This window comes from Ranitomeya imitator, chromosome 4 (genome assembly GCF_032444005.1).
Source record: "Ranitomeya imitator isolate aRanImi1 chromosome 4, aRanImi1.pri, whole genome shotgun sequence".
NCBI classification, from domain to species: domain Eukaryota; kingdom Metazoa; phylum Chordata; class Amphibia; order Anura; family Dendrobatidae; genus Ranitomeya; species Ranitomeya imitator.
This window is the reverse complement of record NC_091285.1, coordinates 312,345,360-312,371,850: the sequence shown is the minus strand read 5'-3', so window position 1 is coordinate 312,371,850 and position 26,491 is coordinate 312,345,360. Positions and strand designations below refer to the sequence as shown.

Sequence of the window (26,491 nt, the reverse complement as noted above, 5' to 3'; positions counted from 1 at the left end):
ACTGAGGTAAAAATACTGACCAAATAACGTGTGAACGACGTCTCATACAGGAGGAGATGACATACAGGTACATACTATATACAGGGGAGATGACACACAGGTATATACTATATACAGGAGAGATGACATACAGGTATATACTATATAAAAGAGGAGATGGCATACAGCAGGTATACACTATATACAGGGGAGATGACATACAGGTATATACTATATACAGAAGAGATGACATACAGGTATATACTATATACAGGAGATGACACATAGGTACGTACAATATACAGGAGGAGATGACATACAGCAGGTATATACTATTTACAGGGGAGATGACATACAGGTATATACTATATACAGGGTAGATGACATACAGGTATATACTATACAAGATGGTGGCCCGATTCTAACGTATCGGGTATTCTAGAATATGTAGGTAGTATATAGCACAGGCTACGTACTATATTGCACAGTGACGTAGTATATAACAAAACCGACGTAGTATATAACATAGCTACGTAGTATATAACAGAGCTACGTAGTATATAACACAGCCATGTAGTATATAACATAGCCACGTAGTGTATTGCACAGGTATGTAGTATATTGGTCAGCCACGTAGTATATAGCAGAGCCACGTAGTATATAACATAGCCACGTAGTATATTGTAGAGCCACGTAGTATACTGCACAGGCACGTAGTATATTGCACAGCCACATAGTATATAACACAGTCACATAGTGTATTGCACAGCATAACAAAGCCCACGCAGTATGTAACACAGCCCACGTAGTATATAGCAATGTGGGCACTATATGCGTGGTTAAAAAAGACTTAAAATAAAAAATAAACATATACTCACCTTCTGAAGGCCCCTTGAAGTCTAGGCGCCTGTGTGCGGTGCACGCGGCAGCTTCCGGTCCCAGAGTTGGTATGAGTGCAGGACCTGTGATGACGTCGCGGTCACATGACCGTGACATCATGGCAGGTCCTTCTCGCATAGCATCATTAGCACCGGAACCTGCCGCTTGCACTGCCGAGAACAGCGCGCTACGTCGGAGGGTGAGAATAACCTTTTTTTAATTATTATTATTTGGCACATTAGATCTTTTTACTATTGATGCTGCATAAGCAGCATCAATAGTAAAAAGTTGGTCACATAGGGTTAATAGCTGCATAACGGAGTGCGTGACACCGTGGTCCGTTAAGCTGGCATTAACCCTGTGTGAGCGGTCAGCGTTGACTGCAGGGCAGTAAAGCAGCGGCCATTTCCCTGCCAGACTATGGCCATCGCTGATTGGTCGTGGCAATGGTCGTGGGCGCTTTGCCACGACCAATCAGCGACTTGGATTTCCATGACAGACAGAGGCCACGACCAATGAATATCCGTGACAGACAGACAGACGGAAGTGACCCTTAGACAATTATATAGTAGATACAGGGGAGATGACATACGGGTATACACTATATACAGGAGATGACATACGGGTGTATACTATATATAAGGGAGATGACAAACATGCATATACTGAGGGGAAAATGAAAAGGTGTGAGTGCAAAATGAGAGGAGTGAGGGAAAATAGTGGAGTGATCGGAAAATGACAGATGTGAGGTCGAAATGACAAGTGTTAGGGGGGAATAAGAGGAGTGAGGGGGAAAATAAGAGTGAGGGGGAAAATAAGAGTGAGGGGGAAAATGAGAGGTGTGAGGGAGATAATGAGAGATGGGAGGGGGAAAATGAAAGATGTGAGGGGGAAAATGAGAGGCGTGATGGGAAAATAAGAGAAGTGAGGTGCTATAACTAACCACAGATATTTACTATGCCCAGGCAACGCCGGGCTCTTCAGCTAGTATATACAGTGGGGCAAAAAAGTATTTAGTCAGTCAGCAATAGTGCAAGTTCCACCACTTAAAAAGATGAGAGGCGTCTGTAATTTACATCATAGGTAGACCTCAACTATGGGAGACAAACTGAGAAAAAAAAATCCAGAAAATCACATTGTCTGTTTTTTTTTAACAATTTATTTGCATATTATGGTGGAAAATAAGTATTTGGTCAGAAACAAAATTTCATCTCAATACTTTGTAATATATCCTTTGTTGGCAATGACAGAGGTCAAACGTTTTCTGTAAGTCTTCACAAGGTTGCCACACACTGTTGTTGGTATGTTGGCCCATTCCTCCATGCAGATCTCCTCTAGAGCAGTGATGTTCTTGGCTTTTCGCTTGGCAACACAGACTTTCAACTCCCTCCAAAGGTTTTCTATAGGGTTGAGATCTGGAGACTGGCTAGGCCACTCCAGTACCTTGAAATGCTTCTTACAAAGCCACTCCTTCGTTGCCCTGGCGGTGTGCTTTGGATCATTGTCATGTTGAAAGACCCAGCCACGTTTCATCTTCAATGCCCTTGCTGATGGAAGGAGGTTTGCACTCAAAATCTCACGATACATGGCCCCATTCATTCTTTCATGTACCCGGATCAGTCGTCCTGGCCCCTTTGCAGAGAAACAGCCCCAAAGCATGATGTTTCCACCACCATGCTTTACAGTAGGTATGGTGTTTGATGGATGCAACTCAGTATTCTTTTTCCTCCAAACACGACAAGTTGTGTTTCTACCAAACAGTTCCAGTTTGGTTTCATCAGACCATAGGACATTCTCCCAAAACTCCTCTGGATCATCCAAATGCTCTCTAGCAAACTTCAGATGGGCCCGGACATGTACTGGCTTAAGCAGTGGGACACGTCTGGCACTGCAGGATCTGAGTCCATGGTGGCGTAGTGTGTTACTTATGGTAGGCCTTGTTACATTGGTCCCAGCTCTCTGCAGTTCATTCACTAGGTCCCCCCGCGTGGTTCTGGGATTTTTGCTCACCGTTCTTGTGATCATTCTGACCCCACGGGGTGGGATTTTGCGTGGAGCCCCAGATCGAGGGAGATTATCAGTGGTCTTGTATGTCTTCCATTTTCTAATTATTGCTCCCACTGTTGATTTCTTCACTCCAAGCTGGTTGGCTATTGCAGATTCAGTCTTCCCAGCCTGGTGCAGGGCTACAATTTTGTTTCTGGTGTCCTTTGACAGCTCTTTGGTCTTCACCATAGTGGAGTTTGGAGTCAGACTGTTTGAGGGTGTGCACAGGTGTCTTTTTATACTGATAACAAGTTTAAACAGGTGCCATTATTACAGGTAATGAGTGGAGGAAAGAGGAGACTCTTAAAGAAGAAGTTACAGGTCTGTGAGAGCCAGAAATCTTGATTGTTTGTTTCTGACCAAATACTTATTTTCCACCATAATATGCAAATAAATTGTTAAAAAACAGACAATGTGATTTTCTGAATTTTTTTTTCTCAGTTTGTCTCCCATAGTTGAGGTCTACCTATGATGTAAATTACAGACGCCTCTCATCTTTTTAAGTGGTGGAACTTGCACTATTGCTGACTGACTAAATACTTTTTTGCCCCACTGTATATATATATATATATATATATATATATATATATACAGTTAGGGCCAGAAATATTTGGACAGTGACACAAGTTTTGTTATTTTAGCTGTTTACAAAAACATGTTCAGAAATACAATTATATATATAATATGGGCTGAAAGTGCACACTCCCAGCTGCAATATGATAGTTTCCACATCCAAATCGGAGAAAGGGTTTAGGAATCATAGCTCTGTAATGCATAGCGTCCTCTTTTTCAAGGGACCAAAAGTAATTGGACAATGGACTCTAAGGGCTGCAATTAACTCTGAAGGCGTCTCCCTCATTAACCTGTAATCAATGAAGTAGTTAAAAGGTCAGGGGTGGATTCCAGGTGTATGGTTTTGCATTTGGAAGCTGTTGCTGTGAGCAGACAACATGCGGTCAAAGGAACTCTCAATTGAGGTGAAGCAGAACATCCTGAGGCTGAAAAAAAAGAAAAAATCCATCAGAGAGATAGCAGACATGCTTGGAGTAGCAAAATCAACAGTTGGGTACATTCTGAGAAAAAAGGAATTGACTGGTGAGCTTGGGAACTCAAAAAGGCCTGGGCGTCCACGGATGACAACAGTGGTGGATGATCGCCGCATACTTAATTTGGTGAAGAAGAACCCGTTCACAACATCAACTGAAGTCCAGAACACTCTCAGTGAAGTAGGTGTATCTGTCTCTAAGTCAACAGTAAAGAGAAGACTCCATGACAGTAAATACAAAGGGTTCACATCTAGATGCAAACCATTCAGCAATACCAAAAATAGACAGGCCAGAGTTAAATTTGCAGAAAAACACCTCAAGAAGCCAGCTCAGTTCTGGAAAAGTATTCTATGGACAGATGAGACAAAGATCAACCTGTACCAGAATGATGGGAAGAAAAAAGTTTGGAGAAGAAAGGGAACGGCACATGATCCAAGGCACACCACATCCTCTGTAAAACATGGTGGAGGCAACTTGATGGCATGGGCATGCATGGCTTTCAATGGCACTGGGTCACTTGTGTTTATTGATGACATAAGAGCAGACAAGAGTAGCCGGATGAATTCTGAAGTGTACCGGGATATACTTTCAGCCCAGATTCAGCCAAATGCTGCAAAGTTGATTGGACGGCGCTTCATAGTACAGATGGACAATGACCCCAAGCATACATCCAAAGCTACCCAGGAGTTCATGAGTGCCAAAAAGTGGAAAATTCTGCAATGGCCAAGTCAATCTCCAGATCTAAACCCAATTGAGCATGCATTTCACTTGCTCAAATCCAGACTTAAGACGGAAAGACCCACAAACAAGCAAGACCTGAAGGCTGCGGCTGTAAAGGCCTGGCAAAGCATTAAGAAGGAGGAAACCCAGCGTTTGGTGATGTCCATGGGTTCCAGACTTAAGGCAGTGATTGCCTCCAAAGGATTTGCAACAAAATATTAAAAATAAAAATATTTTGTTTGGGTTATGTTTATTTGTCCAATTACTTTTGACCTCCTAAAATGTGGAGTGTTTGTAAAGAAATGTGTACAATTCCTACATTTTCTATCAGATATTTTTGTTCAACCCTTCAAATTAAACGTTACAATCTGCACTTGAATTCTGTTGTAGAGGTTTCATTTCAAATCCAATGTGGTGGCATGCAGAGCCCAACTCGCGAAAATTGTGTCACTGTCCAAATATTTCTGGCCCTAACTATATATATATATATATATATATATATATATATATATATATATATATATATATATATATATAAATATATATATACAGTGCCTACAAGTAGTATTTAACCCCCTGCAGATTTAGCAGGTTTACATATTTGGAATTAACTTGGCATTGTGACATTTGGACTGTAGATCAGCCTGGAAGTGTGAAATGCACTGCAGCAAAAAAGAATGTTATTTCTTTGTTTATTTTTTTAAAAAATTGTGAAAAGTCTTTTCAGAGGGTCATTTATTATTCAACCCCTCAACCCACCAGAATTCTGTTTGGTTCCCCTAAAGTATTAAGAAGTAGTTCAGGCACAAAGAACAATGAGCTTCACATGTTTGGATTAATTATCTCTTTTTCCAGCCTTTTCTGACTATTTAAGACCCTCCCCAAACTTGTGAACAGCACTCATACATGGTCAACATGGGAAAGACAAAGGAGCATTCCAAGGCCATCAGAGACAAGATCGTGGAGGGTCACAAGGCTGGCAAGGGGTACAAAACCCTTTCCAAGGATTTGGGCCTACCTGTCTCCACTGTTGGGAGCATCATCCGGAAGTGGAAGGCTTATGGAACTACTGTTAGCCTTCCACGGCCTGGACAGCCTTTGAAAGTTTCCTCCCGTGCCGAGGCCAGGCTTGTCCGAAGAGTCAAGGCTAACCCAAGGACAACAAGGAAGGAGCTCCGGGAAGATCTCATGGCAGTGGGGACATTGGTTTCAGTCAATACCATAAGTAACGTACTCCACCGCAATGGTCTCCGTTCCAGACGAGCCCGTAAGGTACCTTTACTTTCAAAGCGTCATGTCAAGGCTCGTCTACAGTTTGCTCATGATCACTTGGAGGACTCTGAGACTGACTGGTTCAAGGTTCTCTGGTCTGATGAGACCAAGATCGAGATCTTTGGTGCCAACCACACACGTGACGTTTGTAGACTGGATGGCACTGCATACGACCCCAAGAATACCATCCCTACAGTCAAGCATGGTGGTGGCAGCATCATGCTGTGGGGCTGTTTCTCAGCCAAGGGGCCTGGCCATCTGGTCCGCATCCATGGGAAGATGAATAGCATGGCCTACCTGGAGATTTTGGCCAAGAACCTCCGCTCCTCCATCAAGGATCTTAAGATGGGTCGTCATTTCATCTTCCAACAAGACAACGACCCAAAGCACACAGCCAAGAAAACCAAGGCCTGGTTCAAGAGGCAAAAAATCAAGGTGTTGCAGTGGCCTAGTCAGTCTCCTGACCTTAACCCAATTGAAAACTTGTGGAAGGAGCTCAAGATTAAAGTCTACATGAGACACCCAAAGAACCTAGATAACTTGGAGACGATCTGCATGGAGGAGTGGGCCAAGATAACTCCAGAGACCTGTGCCGGCCTGATCAGGTCTTATAAAAGACGATTATTAGCTGTAATTGCAAACAAAGGTTATTCCACAAAATATTAAACCTAGGGGTTGAATAGTAATTGACCCACACTTTTATGTTTAAAATTTATAAAAATTTAACTGAGCAACAAAACTTTTTGGTTTGTAAGATTTATGCATCTGTTAATAAATCCTGCTCTTGTTTGAAGTTTGAAGGCTCTAACTTATTTGCATCTTATTAAACCTGCTAAATCTGCAGGGGGTTGAATACTACTTGTAGGCATTGTGTATATATATATATATATATATATATATATATACACACACAAGTATATGGAGTGAGGCCACTCCCACTAGACGGCTTCTGCCCTGGAGTATGCATAACGCATACAGCACCGCCATTCCTGGCTCAGAAACCAGCAAATCCTTGAGGTGCAAAGTGTGTGAACTTGGGGAGATTCATAACCGAGTAACTGCAAACTATTAATTTTAGACTGGGCAACCCCAATAACATTTTTGGACATATTGCTAACAATTTTTTTCATGCTGGGGAATCCCTACGTGCAATAAGCCCAATTTGCCTTTGCACTCTAAAAGTAAAAAAAAAAACAGTTTTGCTTTCTGATGTTTTCGGTAGAACTATTCTCCATTGGACATGTAGAACTAAAATTCCAAAATATTATACAATATATCGTTTTTGTTTTACCGTAATCATGAGCAGCTATACGGTTATATAGGGTTAACATGAAATCGGTTCACTTTCCCCTTGTGTTTCTAAAATGAATCAGACGTACAGTACAACATAATGTAAAACTGTGGTTGACACATTGTAAACTGCCAATAAAAAGCCGCAAGGAGCTGCCATCAACAAGGTAGCATTTCATCGTACAAGGTTTCAAAGGATGACTTAGTCATACAAATAAACTCTACACCCGTCACCACAAGTCCATAAAGGAACTACTGCATAGGAAATGTACTTCTTTGAAATAATTTGACTTTTTGAGACCTATAGCCAAGTGAAGGAGTCTGTATTAACATCAAACGTTTTGATGTGAGTGGTAAATGGTAGATTATTCTAATGTGTACTCTTTCATCTATTTATAACTTGTCCTTTCACTGACTGAAGTTTTTTCAGTGCAGACAGAAATCCAATCTGTTAAAAAAAAAGAACTTAGAGTAAGAATTAGAATTTCTTAGAATTTAGCAAAAAGATTTGCATCTCCAGTACCTCTTCTGATTTTTAGGCCTTGCGCGAAGCCAAGCTTGCATGACGCCGCAACGATGATGCTGCGCAAATTACAAGACAAAAGAGGATCTGGAAATACCAGCAGGTAGGATGAGGGGCACAATCACAGACCTGCAAATCTTTTTGATCTCTAGTACTTATAGCTATTAGAACATATAGATGTCATAGAGGGAGCAAAAGGTAGCCATTGCCCTTAAAATGTAAAAATTCTGTGAAATACTACATTTTCATTGTGATATGTTTTGGCACCAGCAGACCGTCTCTAACTCCGGAGATTTTCTCCAGTCTGGCAAAGTTGCCACATTTAATAGTTCATACTATATGTGCTAAAAGAGAAGAGCACACATCATATTAAATAAATAAATATATATATATATATATACCGTATATACTCGAGTATAAGCCGAGATTTTCAGCCCACTTTTTTGGCCTGAAAGTCCCCCTCTCGGCTTATACTCGAGTCATGCCCAGGGGTCGGCAGGGGAGGGGGAGCGGAGGCTGTCTAATTATACTCACCTGCTCCTGGCGCGGTCCCTGCAGGTCCCTGCCTGCTTCCCTTGCGCTGCAGCTTCTTCCTGTAGTGAGCTGTCACATGGTATCGCTCATTATAGTAATGAATGTGCGGCTCCACCTCCCATAGGGGTGGAGCCGCATATTCATTACTGTAATGAGAGGTAACGGTGACCGCTCACTACAGGAAGAAAATTCGGCGCCGGGGAACAGACGTGCAGCGACGGCGCCAGGAACAGGTGAGTATGACGGGGGCAGTGCGCGATAGTCACCTGCTCCTCGTTCCACCGTTGGCGCCGCTGTGTCTTCCGCAGTGACGCTCAGGTTAGAGGGCGCGGTGATGCGATTAGTGCGCGCCACCCTCTTCCTGAATGTCAGTGCAGAGGATGGGGAAGACACAGCGGCGGTCAGCAGTGGAACGGGGAGCAGGTGACTATAGCAAGTGCCGGGGGCCGGAGAGGTGAGTATGTAATTTTTTTATTTTTTTAATCGCGGCATCAGCATATGGGACAAATATCTGTATGGAGCATCTTATGTGGCCATGTGCAGGATTATATGGGGGCAAATATCTGTATGGGGCATCTTATGTGGCCATGTACAGCATGATATGGGGGCAAATATCTGTATGGAGCATCTTATGTGGCCATGTGCAGCATTATATGGGGGCAAATATCTGCATGGGGCATCTTATGTGGCCATGTGCAGCATGATATGGGGGCAAATATCTGTATGGAGCATCTTATGTGGCCATGTGCAGCATGATATGGGGGCAAATATCTGTATGGGGCATCTTATGTGGCCATGTGCAGCATTATATAGGGCAAATATCTGTATGGAGCATCTTATGTGGCCATGTGCAGCATGATATGGGGGCAAATATCTGTATGGGGCATCTATATGGGGCCATGTGCAGCATTATATGTGGCCATGTGCAGCATGATATGGGGGCAAATATCTGTATGGGGCATCTTATGTGGCCATGTGCAGCATGATATGGGGGCAAATATCTGTATGGAGCATCTTATGGGGCCATAATCCATATTTGTGGAGCATTACACGGGGCAAATGTCTGTATGGAGCATCTTATGGGGCCATAATCAGCATTTGTGCAGCATTATATGGGGCATATTTTAATATGGAGCATCTTATGGAGCCCATCATAAACTGTATGGAGCATTATATGGGGCTCCTGATTCAATATGGATATTCAAAAACACTTAAACTACTGATGTCTCAATTAATTTTACTTTTATTGGTATCTATTTTTATTTTTGAAGTTTACCGGTAGCTGCTGCATTTCCCACCCTAGGCTTATACTCGAGTCATTAAGTTCTCCCAGTTTTTTGTGGCAAAGTAAGGGGGGTCGGCTTATACTCGAGTATATACGGTATATATATATATATATATATATATATATATATATATATACATATATACAGTACAGACCAAAAGTTTGGACACACCTTCTCATTTAAAGATTTTTCTGTATTTTCATGACTATGAAAATTGTACATTCACACTGAAGGCATCAAAACTATGAATTAACACATGTGGAATTATATACTTAACAAATAAATGTGAAGCAACTGGAATTCTGTCTTATATTCTAGGTTCTTCAAAGTAGCCACCTTTTGCCTTGATGACTGCTTTGCACACTCTTGGCATTCTCTTGATGAGCTTCAAGAGGTAGTCACCGGGAATGGTGTTGACTTCACAGGTGTGCCCTGTTAGGTTTAATAAGGTTTATTCTGCAGCAAGACAATGATCACAAGATACAGCCAATGTCATTAAGAACTATATTCAGAGTAAAGTAAGAGATCGGACTGCATGCCCCCCCGGGGCTTAAAGGAGGATGTCATGACTGGAGAGGCATGCTAGACCTTGTTTTGGTGGTTAAAGTGTTACGTTAGGGGGACGAGAATAGGTGGGTTTAGATATAGGGTTGCTTGCGATTGGTGGATGGGTGGGCCTGATATTGAGGGGTCCGTTATTCTGCAGCTGGACTTCTGCTGGTAACTTTGTACCTGTAATTTCAACATCCAGCCCACTCTGTTATGAATCTCATCTAGGGGAAATAAGAAAGAGAAGGGAGTGGAGATTGTTTTACTTGGCACAGCAGTATGCAGAAAGAGGAGGGGAGATTTTGAAGGAGATGGATTTCACTAATGGAAGGGTTAGAACCCTGTACTGGGATGGGCGGGTCTCTACAGAGCTCAGGTCTCAGCAGGACATTTTGTATGGGCAACATTCAGCCGGGTGCCTTCGAGCCAGTGTGGTGTGGCTGAGGGCAGTGGTAGGAGCTGTTTGTTGAAAAAAGGAAGCTTTCAATTTCCCCGCTCCTCCTTTTCTAGGTGGTTTATGCTATGGTATGGTTTATGCTATGGATACACATTGATTTGTATTTACAATTATATATACTGTTTGTTGTTATGTAATAAATGAGGCTGCTGTGGCCTTTACATCCAACGTCAGGCAGTGAGTTGTTTTATTTGGTTGGTAATTGGTCGGGTTTGGGGGAGGAGTTTGTCAGATATGGGGAGCCGTTTGTGACACAATCCCAGAACCAAGAAGAATGAGGAGTGATATGGCTCCCACAGAGCTCCGACTGCAACATCATCAAGTCTATCTGGGATTACATGAAGAGAAAGCATGGTGGGGGCACGCCTACAGCCACAGAAGATCTGTGGTTAGTTTGCCCAGCATTTTGGAACAATCTCTCTGCCAAGTTCCTATAAAAATGCATGCAAATGTATTTAGAAGAATTGATGCCGTTTTGAAGAAAAAGGATGGTTGCACACAATATTTATTTGATTTAGATTTCTCTTTTGTTCTTTCACTTTTAATTGTTAAAAAAAAACTATTATCACTTCTATTTTGAAAGCATTCTCACTTTTCCACACCTGCCTGAAACGTTTGCACAGTACACTTTATGCATACATATTTATCACCCACTAACATATACAGTATTAATACAAGTTTAATACCAATAACGCACAATAATTTCCTGTCTCAATAAATACTTTTATCAGCCTCATGAAATACGATGACAGTAGAGAGCGTGGGCACTTATTAATTGCCAGTATCAATTTCACATAATTCAGATGTTTGAAGAACTGGCTGGCTGTAGGAAGGCTTCCTAATTCTTATTCTACGAGTGTTGATAGTAAATCACAAGAATCTATTTTAATATTCATTACATGTGAAATAATTTAAAAGACAAACACAGTTCAATGAAGAATGATATTTATGTGTGTAGCCAAAAACATTATGAAAAATGAATAAAACCAATTAATAGATGGTGTTTTGTATAAACATGTACGGTATGTATTTGTCCCTTGTCATCCTCCATTTCATTTCTGCATAGGACGTTGTGCTCGTTTCTCAAGTCTTCATTGCTTTCTCTCTTATTTTGGCTCTTGAATATTTAGTTTTCTTTTGATGTTCAAAAACAGATTAGGCTTGCTCTCTTTGGTGTTTCTTCTAGGATGAGAACTATGGGCCTGATTCATTATCGTATTTGCACCTTTTTGTGTCTAGTTTTTGGTGTTTTTTTTTTGCTCCTAACTTTTAAATTGTACCTTGTTGTAATGTAATCCTATTTGTTGTGTTAACCTATTTTATTGTTTCTGTTTGTCATTGTGGGCAGGGTTTGGGTTTCCAGATCCTCTTCTGCCCACCCAGAGTGATTTGGTGCAAAGACTTTCTAAGGGTACCGTCACACTATACCATTTCGATTGCTACGACGGTACGATTCGTGACGTTCCAGCGATATCGTTACGATATCGCTGTGTCTGACACGCAGCAGCGATCAGGGATCCTGCTGAGAATCGTACGTCGTAGCAGATCGTTTAGAACTTTCTTTCATCGCTGGATCTCCCGCTGTCATCGCTAGATCGGTGTGTGTGACACCGATCTAGCGATCTAGCGATGCGATCCAGCGATGCGTTCGCTTGTAACCAGGGTAAACATCGGGTAACTAAGCGCAGGACCACGCTTAGTAACCCGATGTTTACCCTGGTTACAAGCGTAAAACTAAAAAAAACCAAACAGCACATACTTACATTCTGGTGTCCGTCAGGTCCCTTGCCGTCTGCTTCCCGCACTGTGCTTTCACTTTCACTTTACGGCCGGCAGTCAGTGAGTGCGGGAAGCAGACGGCAAGGGACCTGACGGACACCAGAATGTAAGTATGTGCTGTTTGTTTTTTTTTTGTTTTACGCTTGTAACCAGGGTAAACATCGGGTTACTAAGCGCGGTCCTGCGCTTAGTTACCTGATGTTTACCCTGGTTACCCAGGGACCTCGGCATCGTTGGTCGCTGGAGAGCTGTCTGTGTGACAGCTCCCCAGCGACCACACTACGATTTACCTACGATCACGGCCAGGTCATATCGCTGGTCGTGATCGTAGGTAAATCGTATAGTGTGACGGTACCCTTAGACAATCACAAGACAAATAAAATACAAAAATGTAAACAGCAAATGGTGAATTGGACCCCATTTCTCATAATTATAGCAATTGCAAGAGAGGAAGAGGAGAGGTTGCAGTCGCACCTGGGCCCTTGAGCCTAAGGAGGCCAAATGGTCCTTTTAGCCCATATGCGAAGACTAATACTTTTACACACCCCATGATAGTAAGGGGCCCTGTTGGAAATTTTACACTGAGGCCCATGAGCTTCAAGTTACCCCACTGATTACATTTATTATGTTTTCAGTAAGAAAAGTCAAAGTAGACATTCTGCAGGCTAAGTGGTGCTTTACTTGTTCAGCTGTATCTATAGAGAACTGAAGGACCAGATATTTAAAGTCCTCTGTTAAGGCAACCTGACAGCTGACTAATGCAGCTCAAACCATAAGCAGCATAATGCAAAGACAAGCTCTGTTTCAGCCATGTATTTTTTACTCTGAAATGCTGCAGCCTTTCAGGGAAAAAATATTTATGTAACCTGGCAAAGGATGAAGCGACTAGTCAAAGAGGCAGGTCCCTTTGGCTTCTCCCTGCCCTTTCTCCTTGACTAATCAGTCTCTCCTTATAAGTATCCCTGTAAGTATAGGTAGGGGGTAGTCAAGCGGGGTTTCTGATTTGCCTCTCTAAAGGTACCTTCACAGCGACCAACTTCACAACTATATCGCTAGCGATCTGTGACGTTGCAGCATCCTGGATAGCGATATCGTTGTGTTTGACACGCAGCAGCGATCTGCAGCGTCGGACTGGAGTAGTTTGGGCCCACCAGAGAAAATCATTCTAAGGGCCCACCATGCTTAAGGGGTTAAGGGGTACTAGCTGCAGAGTCTTCCCTTTTTCACTGGATCCTGCATAAAAAAAACGGTCCGCGGGCAGAGAAAAGGTTCAGAGGAACGTTTTTTCTGCACGTCGGAAAATCGGTCAGCGACGCATCCTGCGCTTCCCATCACTGGCTACAATGGAAGCCTATGGGCACAGGATGCGTCGCTGCCTGTGAAAAGCAGGAATCCAGCGATGGGTCCCATCTTTTCAAAGAGAGCATGCGTGGAAGAATTTCCCGTTAGGGAAATTCTCTCTCGCTCGCTCTCTCTCTCTCTTTTTACTATTGATGCAGTAATCGCAGTATTCTCACCTATCGGTGTTCCCGCGCAGCGTCGCCAATGCTCCCGGCAGCAAGCGTTCCTAGTAATACATTGCGACTTCTTGCGAGATTTCGCAGTGTATTACTAGGAACGCTAGCTACCAAGAGCATCGCTGCACGGGAACACCGGTAGGTGAGAATATTGCGATTTTTTCATTTTTTTTAACCTGGTTTGTGTTGTGCATGCGTTTTCGCAGCAGAAAACCGCTGAGAAGACGCATACACAACAGGTGCACATAGCCTCGACGGGACCGTCAGAAAGACGGGCCCAGTGCACACGTTTTCCACAATCTGCACAGGATCCGTCATTTCAACATCTTGATGGATCCTGTGCAGATTTTGAAGATGGAAGTGTGAAAGTAGCCGTAGTTTCCATCTAGTTAAGCACCCTTATCGGCAGCAGATAATTTTATGTAAAACCTAGAACAATGATATTCTATAAGCACAGAAAGATTTTATTATTTAGATATGTGCCACATACACACAATAGACACGACACATACACACCAGTCACACGCTAGACACAGGATACATACATGTGACACACACATCAGTCACACGCTGGCCACATGACACACTCACGCACCATACATACACCAGTCACACACTAGACACAGGATTAGAGATGAGCGGACCCCTAGATGTTCGGGTCCGGCCGAACAGTTAAAAATGAGTCCAGGTTCGGGTACCAGAACAGTACCTGGACCCTATTCATTTGAATGGGGGGCCAATACATCCAGTGTTTACCACTCTGTCAGATGCAAGACAGACCAGCAAACACTGCTTCTGATCGGCGGTAAAATCATTACCGCCAGTCAGCTGATGTTCACACGCTGTCAAATGATGTGAGCCCACAGCTGTGATCGGAGGTATAAAGTTTACCTCCGGTCACTGCGTCGGCTAACCTCATCGAGGTTATGGCAAGTCACTGAGGCTATGTTCTCAGCCAGGCCCCTGAACTGCGGTGACCTTGGTGAGATCCCCACTAGCGCAGTGAGAGAGTCCCACAATGCAGAGGCGGTGAACTCACCAATGGGCTTTTTCTCACTCCCCCCTCTTCTCCACACAGCCCCGGATCACCTCTTTTTCCACAAAGCTCATCATCCCCCCTTTTCCACACAGCCCCCTCATCACCCCCCCTTTTCCACAAAGCTCATCATCCCTCCTTTTCCACACAGCCCCCTCATCATCCCTCCTTTTCCACACAGCCCCCTCATCATCCCTCCTTTTCCACACAGCCCCCTTATCATCCCTCCTTCTACACACAGCCCCCTCATCGTCCCTCCTTTTCCACACAGACCCCTCATCATCCCTCCTTTTCCACACAGCCCCTCATCATCCCTCCTTCTCCACACAGCCCCCTCATCATTCCTCTTTCTCCACACAGCCCCCTCATCATCCCTCCTTCTCCACACAGCCCCCTCATCATCCCTCCTTCTCCACACAGCCCCCTCATCATACCTCTTTCTCCACACAGCCCCCTCATCATTCCTCCTTCTCCACACAGCCCCCTCATCATCCCTCCTTCTCCACACAGCCCCCTCATCACCCCCCCTTTTCCACAAAGCTCATCATCCCTCCTTTTCCACACAGCCCCCTCATCATCCCTCCTTTTCCACACAGCCCCCTCATCATCCCTCCTTCTACACACAGCCCCCTCATCGTCCCTCCTTTTCCACACAGCCCCCTCATCATCCCTCCTTTTCCACACAGCCCCTCATCATCCCTCCTTCTCCACACAGCCCCCTCATCATTCCTCTTTCTCCACACAGCCCCCTCATCATCCCTCCTTCTCCACACAGCCCCTCATCATCCCTCCTTCTCCACACAGCCCCCTCATCATCCCTCCTTCTCCACACAGCCCCCTCATCATACCTCTTTCTCCACACAGCCCCCTCATCATCCCTCCTTCTCCACACAGCCCCCTCATCATCCCTCCTTCTCCACATAGCCCCCTCATCATCCCTTCCTCTCCACACAGCCCCTTCAGCATCCCTCCTTCTCCACACAGCCCCTTTCAAGTTACATCAAATAAATTCATCCTCTGACCACTCACACTGAGTCCTGGGTCTTCATTTCTATCTGTGTGAGGGTCCATTGTGCAGACCCTCATTCCTCTCCTCCCACAGTTCTATAGTGCAGCCCCCTCGGTCCTCTAGTAGTCACAGGGCTCCAGCAGCCTCAGTCAGCACAGCGCTGCTTCCTGTTATCAGGTCACTGGTCTGAAGGAGGCCCCGCCCCTTCCAGTGACATCATGCCCTCAAAAAATCAACTCCGTTCTAGACGCTGTGTGCAGTGTCTCACAGCCTGTGGCTCTGTGCTGTGAGTGGCGCTGTGCGGGTTATTCTATACCCGGTGCTGGCCACCTGCACTGCTCAGTAACAGGTGATGTGAGGTGAGAGCTTTCTATCACCTGCTGCTGCCGCTTCTATTGATCTCATGAGCACTGCGCAGCTGAAAGAGCGGCGCCAAGACATCAGTAGAAGCCGCAGCAGGTGATGAGAAAGCTCTCACCTCACATCACATGTTACTGAGCAGTGCAGGCGGCCGGCACCAGGTATGGAATAACACTCACTGCTGGGTGCATCATGCATGCAATCATAATGCGCTAAAATACAGGACAGAGCAGGAGTCTGGTGAGGGGGAGGGCCCCCTGGGGGGTGGGCCCACCGGAGGATTCTCCGATCTCCCGGTGGGCCAGTCCGACACTGGCGATCTGGATCCTGCTGTGACATCGTTGGTCGGAGCAGAAAGTCCAGAACTTTATTTCGTCGCTGGATCTCCCGCAGACATCGCTGAATCGGCGTGTGTGACGCCGATTCAGCGATGTCTTCACTGGTAACCAGGGTAAACATCGGGTTACTAAGCGCAGGGCCGCGCTTAGTAACCCGATATTTACCCTGGTTACCAGTGTAAATGTAAAAAAAAAAAAAACACTTCATACTTACATTCCGGTGTCTGTCGCGTCCCCCGGCGTTCTGCTTCCCTGCACTGTCAGCGCTGGCCAGCCGGCGCTCACAGTCAGTGCAGGAAAGCACAGCGACGGGGGACAGACACCGGAATGTAAGTATGTAGTGTTCGTTTTTTTTACATTAGCACTGGTAACCAGGGTAAACATTGGGTTACTAAGCGCGGCCCTGCGCTTAGTAACCCGATGTTTACCCTGGTTACCAGGGGACTTCGCATAGTTGGTCGCTGGAGAGCTGTCTGTGTGACAGCTCTCCAGCGACCACACAACAACAAAATAGCGACGCTGCAGCAATCGGCATCGTTGTCTAGATCGCTGCAGCGTCGCTAAATGTGACGGTACCTTAACAATCCTACGAGCAGCTCTCACTGAAATTTTTTGCTTGATCTTCCAGATCTTATCTTGACCTCCACTGTTCATGTTAACTGCTACTTCTTAGCTACATTTGAAACTGAGGAAAGGGCAACTTGAAAAAACTTTGCTATCTTCTTATTCTCTTCCCCTGCCTTGTGGGCCTCCACCATTTTTATTTTCAGAGTGCTAGGAAGCTGCTTAGAAGATCCCGTGGCTGCTGTTTGTTGGCACAAGGTTAAAGGAGACTGGGTTTTTAAAAGCTGGGAAATTTGCATCACCTGGCCTTTCCAAACAATCACAGTGAACAAGCCATAACTCTAACAGGCTAACTACATCTGAAACCCTGGTAAAAGTTATCTGAGCACACAAATCTCCGCAAACTTTAGCATCAGCACATTTTTCTTTTTTTATGTTAAAATGTAAGAGATGAAAATATATATATATATATTTTGCCTAAAATACAAAGAAAATGTCTCATCTTTAACATCAGGCCTTTTAGAGATCATTTCATCTTCGACTTGCTTAACTGTTCACAATAACAGTAATTTTGACCACAGGTGCCCAAACTTTTAAATGCCACTTTACAATACACTTCCATATGTTAGACGTGTTCTTCTCAACTGGTCTTTCAGTTGTAGTTTTGTCTTTCTGAATAAGTCATTTTATGGTCATATTTATTTTCTTGGATGGATTTAGCTTGTGGGTTATATTGTATATTATTGGCCATCGCAGTCACAAGATTTTTCACACTGAGGGATGATGACTTATATCCATTATAGGCATCTAATTCCACAAAGCTCCTTCACGTATTGGTCAGCGTGTTTATATATGACTAACAGTAGAGGTCATCAAAGCAATATCATACTGTATGCTACAGCCAGTAGGTGGCAGTATTCTCGCAGATCTGGTAATGTATCTCCAGTTGCATCTATTAAGGTTAATTAATGCAATTTCTAAATTAAAAATTGGCAAAACAGAGAATTCTATTTGCTTAGGATTAATTGCTAATAGACAATAGCATTAGTTTGCTCCAATCAACTTTAGTATGAAATGTTATTTGTTATTCTTTGCTGTGTCTCCATTGAGTGCAAGTGGATTAATTGTGATCTTACGGTATGTGAAACTGTCAAATAATCAATAGTTTTAAAAAACTTTAAAATCAAACACTACTGCACAAAGAAAGATCATTTTTTCTGGTTTGTTGCCTTCAAACCTTACGCTGACACCAAGCCCTTTCGTCTGAGAAGAGGTTCACGTGTTCCTTGAACTGTATCGGGCTCGTATATTCTGTAATCCTTCTTTTTTATTGTATTATTGGTGAATTCATTGCTCTAGTTATCAACTGAAGAGTAGTGATGTCCTTTAAATTAATAATGGTGGTATATGTAAGTCTGTTTGAGGCTGTTCTATAGAAGCGGTTCACGAGTGCAGACCACACATTTTAGCAGGCGGGTCAGTGAAGTAGATGCTCTTATGGAATGATAAAATCTAATAATGCTCCTTAGAAGTGATGCAATATGACTGATTGGTAGGGGCAGGAAAATCTCATTTGCGATGACCTTGCTGTTATGTGATTTGACATGACATTTTAAGCTCCAAATTGGTTTTAGCAATTGAAGAATACGATGGTTTTAGTTTTCAAGAAATATTGGATTGCAGAACAATGAGGAAATGCGGTAATTTAATCTACTGGCTACTCAATTAGAATACTGGCCACAAAGCAGCACCTTTGGTTATGATTCAATTAAGTGTCTTTTAATGGGAAAAACTGAATTTCCCCTCTACGTGTTTGTGTTATAGGAGAAATCTGAAAATTATATTTTTGTCAATATCAAGGACCGCAAAGAGGACCAGAGAGTAACATTCCCATGAATCTCTAGAATTGTAACTGCGCCAAGCTAAACAAAAGGTTCTGTCTGGCCAAGTTCTGCTCACACTGTCTTATATTGAGAGTCATGTAGGTGATAAATATTGTTATTCATATGTGTGCCACAGCTTCCCGGGGTAAGACAGGAAGGAACAGAATGGTAGGGATGAAGGTTATGTGCGTGTATGTTACATTAAGATATCACAGTTTTTAAGTCTATTTGTGGTTATCGAGCGTCTTTAGAAAAAGTTCAAGGCAAAAATAGAATTCTAGTTGTAGTACTGACTGAGCTGTCAGCTACAACTCCTGCATATCCACAACATAGATATATAAGATTACTGAACGGTTAGTTGCTAGAAATATAATTAGCCATGAAATTGTTTTAGTTAAGGTACCTTCACACATAACGATATTGTTAACGATATCGTTGCTATTTGTGACGTAGCAACGATATCGTTAATGAAATCGTTATGTGTGACAGCGACCAACGATCAGGCCCCTGCTGGGAGATCGTTGGTCGCTGAATAAAGTCCAGAACTTTATTTCGTCGCTGGACTCCCTGGAGACATCGCTGGATCGGCGTGTGTGACACCGATCCAGCGATGTCTTCACTGGTAACCAGGGTAAACATCGGGTAACTAAGCGCAGGGCCGCGCTTAGTAACCCGATGTTTACCCTGGTTACCATGCTAAAAGTAAAAAAAAACAAACAGTACATACTTACCTACAGCCGTCTGTCCTCCAGCGCTGCGCTCTGCACTCCTCCTGTACTGTCTGGGAGCCGGAAAGCAGAGCGGTGACGTCACCGCTCTGCTTTCCGGCTCCCAGACAGTACAGGAGGAGAGCAGAGAAGCAGAGCGCAGCGCTGGAGGACAGACGGCTGTAGGTAAGTATGTAGTGTTTGTTTTTTTTTACTTTTAGCATGGTAACCAGGGTAAACATCAGGTTACTAAGCGCGGCCCTGCGCTTAGTTACCCGATGTTTACCCTGGTTACCGGCATCGTTGGTCGCTGGAGAGCGGTCTGTGTGACAGCTCTCCAGCGACCAAACAGCGACGCTGCAGCGATCCGGATCGTTGTCGGTATCGCTGCAGCGTCGCTAAATGTGAAGGGGCCTTTACTGTAGTTAGCTTGAAAATAAGTAGGTTTGCAAATCACTTGCTTGTCCTATCTGCTTTCATTATCCTGCAATCAGAGCTTTTCTCTTACATAGTATACAGCTTGTTTTCATGGAGCTTAGCCTAGGGTATATAGTGGTTACATTCCAGGAGGGATGTTAATTCCTAAAAACAGTCAGCTCTCTCCAGCCTATTGATTGATTAATAGAAATGGTGTCTATAAAACAATTACCCGGTCATCTCCCTTCCCCTCCCACTCAGATCCTGACTAAGCTGCTCTTATCAGTCCTGTAGAATCACAATCCCCTGGCACCCAGCATCATCACTCTCACTGTACTGAACTGTGTGCTTGTTCAAGTGCTCTTTTATCTCTATGTGTAAATACAGTGATAACAGCGTAGACTTAAAAACAATGATAGTTGATTGTGTTAGGGTACCGTCACACAGTGGCATTTTGATCGCTACGACGGCACGATTCGTGACGTTCCAGCGATATACTTACGATCTCGCTGTGTCTGACACGCTCCTGCGATCAGGGACCCCGCTGAGAATCAAACATCGTAGCAGATCGTTTGAAACTTTCTTTCGTCGTCTAGTGTCCCGCTGTGGCGGCATGATCGCATGGTGTAACAAAGGTGTGCACGATATTGTATACGATGTGCACATAGTAACCAACAGCTTCTACATCGCAAACACGTCATGAAATTATCGCTCCAGCGTCGTGCATTGCGAAGTGTGACCGCAGTCTACGACGCTGGAGCGATAATGGTGCGATGCTGGAGCGTCACGGATCGTGCCGTCGAAGCGACCAAAGTGCCACTGTGAGACGGTACCTTTAGGCTAAAGGTACCTTCACACTCAGCGACGCTGCAGCGATACCGACAACGATGTCGATCGCTGCAGCGTCGCTGTTTGGTCGCTGGAGAGCTGTCACACAGACAGCTCTCCAGCGACCAACGATGCCGGTAACCAGGGTAAACATCGGGTTACTAAGCGCAGGGCTGCGCTTAGTAACCCGATGTTTACCCTGGTTACCAGCGTAAAAGTTAAAAAAAACAAACACTACATACTTACCTTCGCTGTCTGTCCCCGGCGCTCTGCTTCCCTGCACTGACTGTGAGCACAGCAGCCGGAAAGCAGAGCGGTGACGTCACCGCTGTACTTTCCGGCTGGCCGACGCTCACAGCCAGTGCAGAGAAGCACAGCGCCGGGGGACAGACACCGGAATGTAAGTATGTAGTGTTTGTTTTTTTTAACTTTTACGCTGGTAAGCAGGGTAAACATCGGGTTACTAAGCGCGGCCCTGCGCTTAGTAACCCGATGTTTACCCTGGTTACCAGTGAAGACATCGCTGAATCGGCGTCACACACGCCGATTCAGCGATGTCTGCAGGGAGTCCAGCGACGAAATAAAGTACTGGACTTTCTGCAGCGACCAACGACATCACAGCAGGATCCTGATCGCTGCTGCCTGTCAAACTGAACGATATACCTGTAAACTCTATGTTGAAGCTTTTGCCCAAAAAGCTCTACTTTTGTCTCATCTGACCACAGAACATTCTTCCAAAACGTTTTAGGCTTTTTCAGGTGAGTTTTGGCAAACTCCAGCCTGGCTTTTTTATGTCTCGGGGTAAGAAGTGGGGTCTTCCTGGGTCTCCTACCATACAGTCCCCATTTCATTCAGATGCCGACGGATAGTACGGGTTGACACTGTTGTACCCTCGGACTGCAGGACAGCTTGAACTTGTTTGGATGTTAGTCGAGGTTCTTTATCCAACATCCGCACAATCTTGCGTTGAAATCTTTTGTCAATTTTTCTTTTCCTTCCACATCTAGGGAGGTTAGCCACAGTGCCATGGGCTTTAAACTTCTTGATGACACTGCACACGGTAGATACAGGAACATTCAGGTCTTTGGAGATGGACTTGTAGCATTGAGATTGCTCATGCTTCCTCACAATTTGGTTTCTCAAGTCCTCCGACAGTTCTTTGGTCTTCTTTCTTTTCTCCATGCTCAATGTGGTACACACAAGGACACAGGACAGAGGTTGAGTCAACTTTAATCCATGTCAACTGGCTGCAAGTGTGATTTAGTTATTGCCAACACCTGTTGGGTGCCACAGGTAAGTTACAGGTGCTGTTAATTACACAAATTAGAGAAGCATCACATAATTTTTCGAACAGTGCCAATACTTTTGTCCACCCCCTTTTTTATGTTTGGTGTGGAATTATATCCAATTTGGCTTTAGGACAATTCTTTTTGTGTTTTTTTCATTTAAGACAAATTAAATGAAGATAATAATACCAAAGAATTTTTGTTTGCAATCATTTTCAGGAAGAAACTGAGTATTATCTGACAATATTGCAAGGGTGTCAATACTTTTGGCCATGACTGTATCTAATATCTAAAAACATAAAAATAAGAGCAGCACAAAAGTTGGCTTGAAAAAGGCTCAATATGAGCCGAAAAGTCGCTGTCATGGGTTATTAAACTAAGCACTTTTTTCTTGGACCCTTCATGGTGTGCTGCCTCCATTTTTCAAATAATATCCCATATCTCTATCTATCTACCTAGAAACAAAAAAAGGAACAGCACAGTATAAATACTTATCTTCGGGTGCAAGACCCCTAGACATCCGTCCAATAATTATCCAAACTTCATAGAATTCCAAAAAAGAGGCAGCACTCCATTGTTTCAGTGGAAAAATGTGCAGGATTTTAATCAACCCACATGTCTGGGCGACGTTTCGGCTACAAAGGCTTGAGAAAGGCTCATTTGTAGCCAAAACGTCGCCCAGACATGTGGGTTGATTAAAATCCTGCACATTTTTCCACTTAAACAATGGAGTGCTGCCTCTTTTTTGGAATTCTATCTATCTATCTATCTATCTATCTATCTATCTATCTATCTATCTATCTATCTATCTATCTATATATCCCATATCTATCTATCTATCTATCTATCTATCTATCTATCTATCTATCTATCTATCTATCTATCTAGTAGTTATATAGTATATACATGTTGTACTATATGCAAATGCAATCATGCTGACTCCTGAATTGAAGAGCACAATGCCCATATACAATAGTCAGTTTTAGATATACAGCTCCAGCAAAAATTAAGAGACCACGACATCAAAACCCTGTCATGGGCAGCCCAATCTCCAGACCTGAACCCCATTGAAAACCTCTGGAATGTAATCAAGAGGATGATGGATAGTCACAAGCCATCAAACAAAGAAGAACTGCTTACATTTTTGCACCAGAAGCAGTGTGAAAAACTGGTGGAAAGCATGCCAAGACGCATGAAAGCTGTGATTAAAAATCATGGTAATTCCACAAACAATTGATTTCTGAACTCTTCCTGAGGTAAAACATTAGTATTGTTGTTTCTAAATGATTATGAACTTGTTTTCTTTGCATTATTTGAGGTTTGAAAGCACTGTTTGGTTAATTGTGACCATTTTTCTTTGTAAAAAAAAAAACATTTTGTGCTTGGAACTTTGGAGACATGTTGTCAGAAGTTTATAGACTAAATGAACAATTTACATTTTACTCAAAAATATACCTATAAAAGAGAAAAATCAGACAAACTGAACATTTTGCAGTGGTCTCTTAATTTTTGCCAGAGCTGTATATATATCAGACGTGCGCGCACACACACACACACACGCACGCACGCACACACGCACGCACACAAATACACACACACACACCTAATTCCCTTGAATACATTCTCTAAACTATACTCAACTATACAATTTTCCATTAATATAAAGCCAAAATTAGTTTTATTTCACCAGAAATGCATTTGTATTGCATTTTGTTTGTTACACTTTTTTACGGCTTTCTATTAAAGGGAATCTGTCCCCATACTTTTGCCTCTTAATCTGAGAGCAGCATAATGTACAGACAGAGACACTGATTCCAGCGATATACCACTTACTGGGCTGCTTGCTATAATTTGATAAAATCAAAGTTTCATCAACAGATTATCAATTTATCAGAGCCTTTGCTTTGTGGTTAGTTTCTCTATCCGCGGAGCCACAACAGATACACCTTTTCTCTGGGTGTTTATTGTCTGTTATCCCTCTTCAGTCTTTTTTAGGTAACAGGTGTTTTCATTTTTTCATTTGTCTGCCCTATAACCTTTTGGGTGCAGCTATATATACTTTCCCCCTGCTGGCATTTCCTGCTGATGATATTCTCATTTGGGTGTCCAGCCATACTGCCGTTGTTTATGTCAGTCAGTGAAAGACCAGCTAGGGCTTATCGCTCTGCTGATTATGCTTTTTGCCTTGCACCTACCTTCTGTTTCTTGTTTAGGAGGTAGGCGACATACTGTCTAGCAGTACATACCTTATCTTTTCATTTAGTATTTTGTGGTTTCCTTTACTTACTCTGGGATCTCTTTCGATCTCGGCACTCCTTTTCTTCTGTAGGTAAATTGCACTCTGCTCTGCCCTCCGGTTCCTTAGGAGGAACATGAAGCTCTCAACGTCCTTTTAGGCAGCATAAGGTCCAAGCTGTCATTTTTTAATCTGTTGTTAGGGCTATTCCAGCCCATGTAGATACCAATAGTGACTGCGGGGTCAGAATCTCTAGTCTGTACAGGAATCAGCAGGGTCAGCTGCTGTATTTTTTGCATTTTACCTATTTTCTGTGTGAGTTGTTACACAATCAACTAGTAATCATGCTGCTTTTTTATCCTCCATATTCATGAGCTCTATATAATCCTGCCCGCCACCACTGATAGGCAGCTTTCTGCCTATGCATAGTGTACACCGAAAGCTGACAATCAGTGTAGTGGGCCGGGTAATACAGAGCTCAGAGAACTGGTAGATCTGCAGCAGATAAAACTGTGATTTTATCAAAACTGTAGCAAGCGGGCCAGGGAGTGATACATCACTGAAATCAGGGTCTCTGACTCTACATTTTGCTGCTCTCGGATGTGGTCAGCAAAAACTTAGAGACAGATCTCTTTTAAATAAAGTTAAAGAAGTCAATAGTATTCAAGCCGTTACAACATCAAGTTCTAAAGGAAAATGTGGCAGCATAGGCAGATTATAATGAGGGCAATCTCTGGACGGATCCATGGCCAGACTGCCCTCTTTATAATGAGGCAGAGTCTCTCATATAGCCCCTTGGGAAAATTAATATTGCACCCCTGCTCTATTATGTATATGCTATCTATGTCCTTTTCTATCTGCAGATGTGCACCAGAGCACCTGTGTGTTACTCACATGACCTATCACATGATCTATCAAAGGGGATCATGTGACATGTCACATGATACCTGGAGGGACTACGCCTTCTAAACTGACGGGGTCCTGGCTACTCTTAATCCGCCCCTGTATGGCAGCCATTTCAATGCGCTAAGTGGTTGATTAGATTTGTCTTGATTCTGACTGGTATAATTCTCTGCCCAGCAGGGTTACCCCTGACCCCGCGCACTGCCCATGTGCCACTGTTTCTAGCAGTGATATAGTTTTGACATTATGAATATTCACCAGTGTTCAGAATGAAAATGCTATCGGTTTAGACAAAAAATAAGAGACTTCTATTGCAGGGAATTGTAAGAGAACAGAGGGATAAGGTGGATTTACGAAAGAATAAATGTCTTTTTAAAATAACATTTCCTTATCCTCAGTAAGCCATGCTGCTCTGCAACCACACGCCTGGAATTTCTGATCAATTTTAGTATAAAATCTAGTTATCCAAACATGTATCATGAGACAAAATAATGAAAAGCTCGGGGTCATCACATCGATCTCACCTAAAATGTGTATGTAATGCCGCAGCACATACTCTGTATACTGCCGTGGTAGTATATAAAGGTAGAGGGGCAAGAGTACAACTCACCACGTTATTATTATTATTATATATTATCAAAATATAATGTGAATTACACAAGATCAGCTCCTTTACACATAGACATGAGCATTTATACCATTCGGCCATAATACTGTGTACTTACCATATTGTACTGCGTGCTCGGTTTGGATAACTGGATTACCATTCGGGGAGAGGCCACGACATTCAGATTCATTCCTTGTGCAATTATTGTGCTTCCTCCACTGTGGGTGCCATTAAATATAATGTCAGGGTGGGTGGGAGAGAAAACCAGTCGCATTAGCATATTTTCCAGGTAAATAATGTTATTACCATTCCAACTCGGAGAATATGGATAGCAAAATATGATTAGTATGAAACATCTAATTTATTACAATATAGAGTACGCCCAAAATGCCGGCCCTGTAGATTGATATGGCTTTCATGTGCCTAGTCTTTGTCTCCAG

General features: G+C 43.4%; 1 protein-coding gene across 1 annotated transcript in view; it reads right to left on the bottom strand.

Moving 5' to 3' along the window:
- Positions 1 to 26,491, bottom strand: part of MET (MET proto-oncogene, receptor tyrosine kinase) — a 200,333-nt gene that overhangs the window by 48,405 nt on the left and 125,437 nt on the right. Inside the window, exon 10 of the mRNA XM_069764843.1 lies at positions 26,170 to 26,269. Coding sequence (XP_069620944.1) covers positions 26,170 to 26,269 — 100 coding nt within the window. The remainder of the gene's footprint in view (positions 1 to 26,169; positions 26,270 to 26,491) is intronic.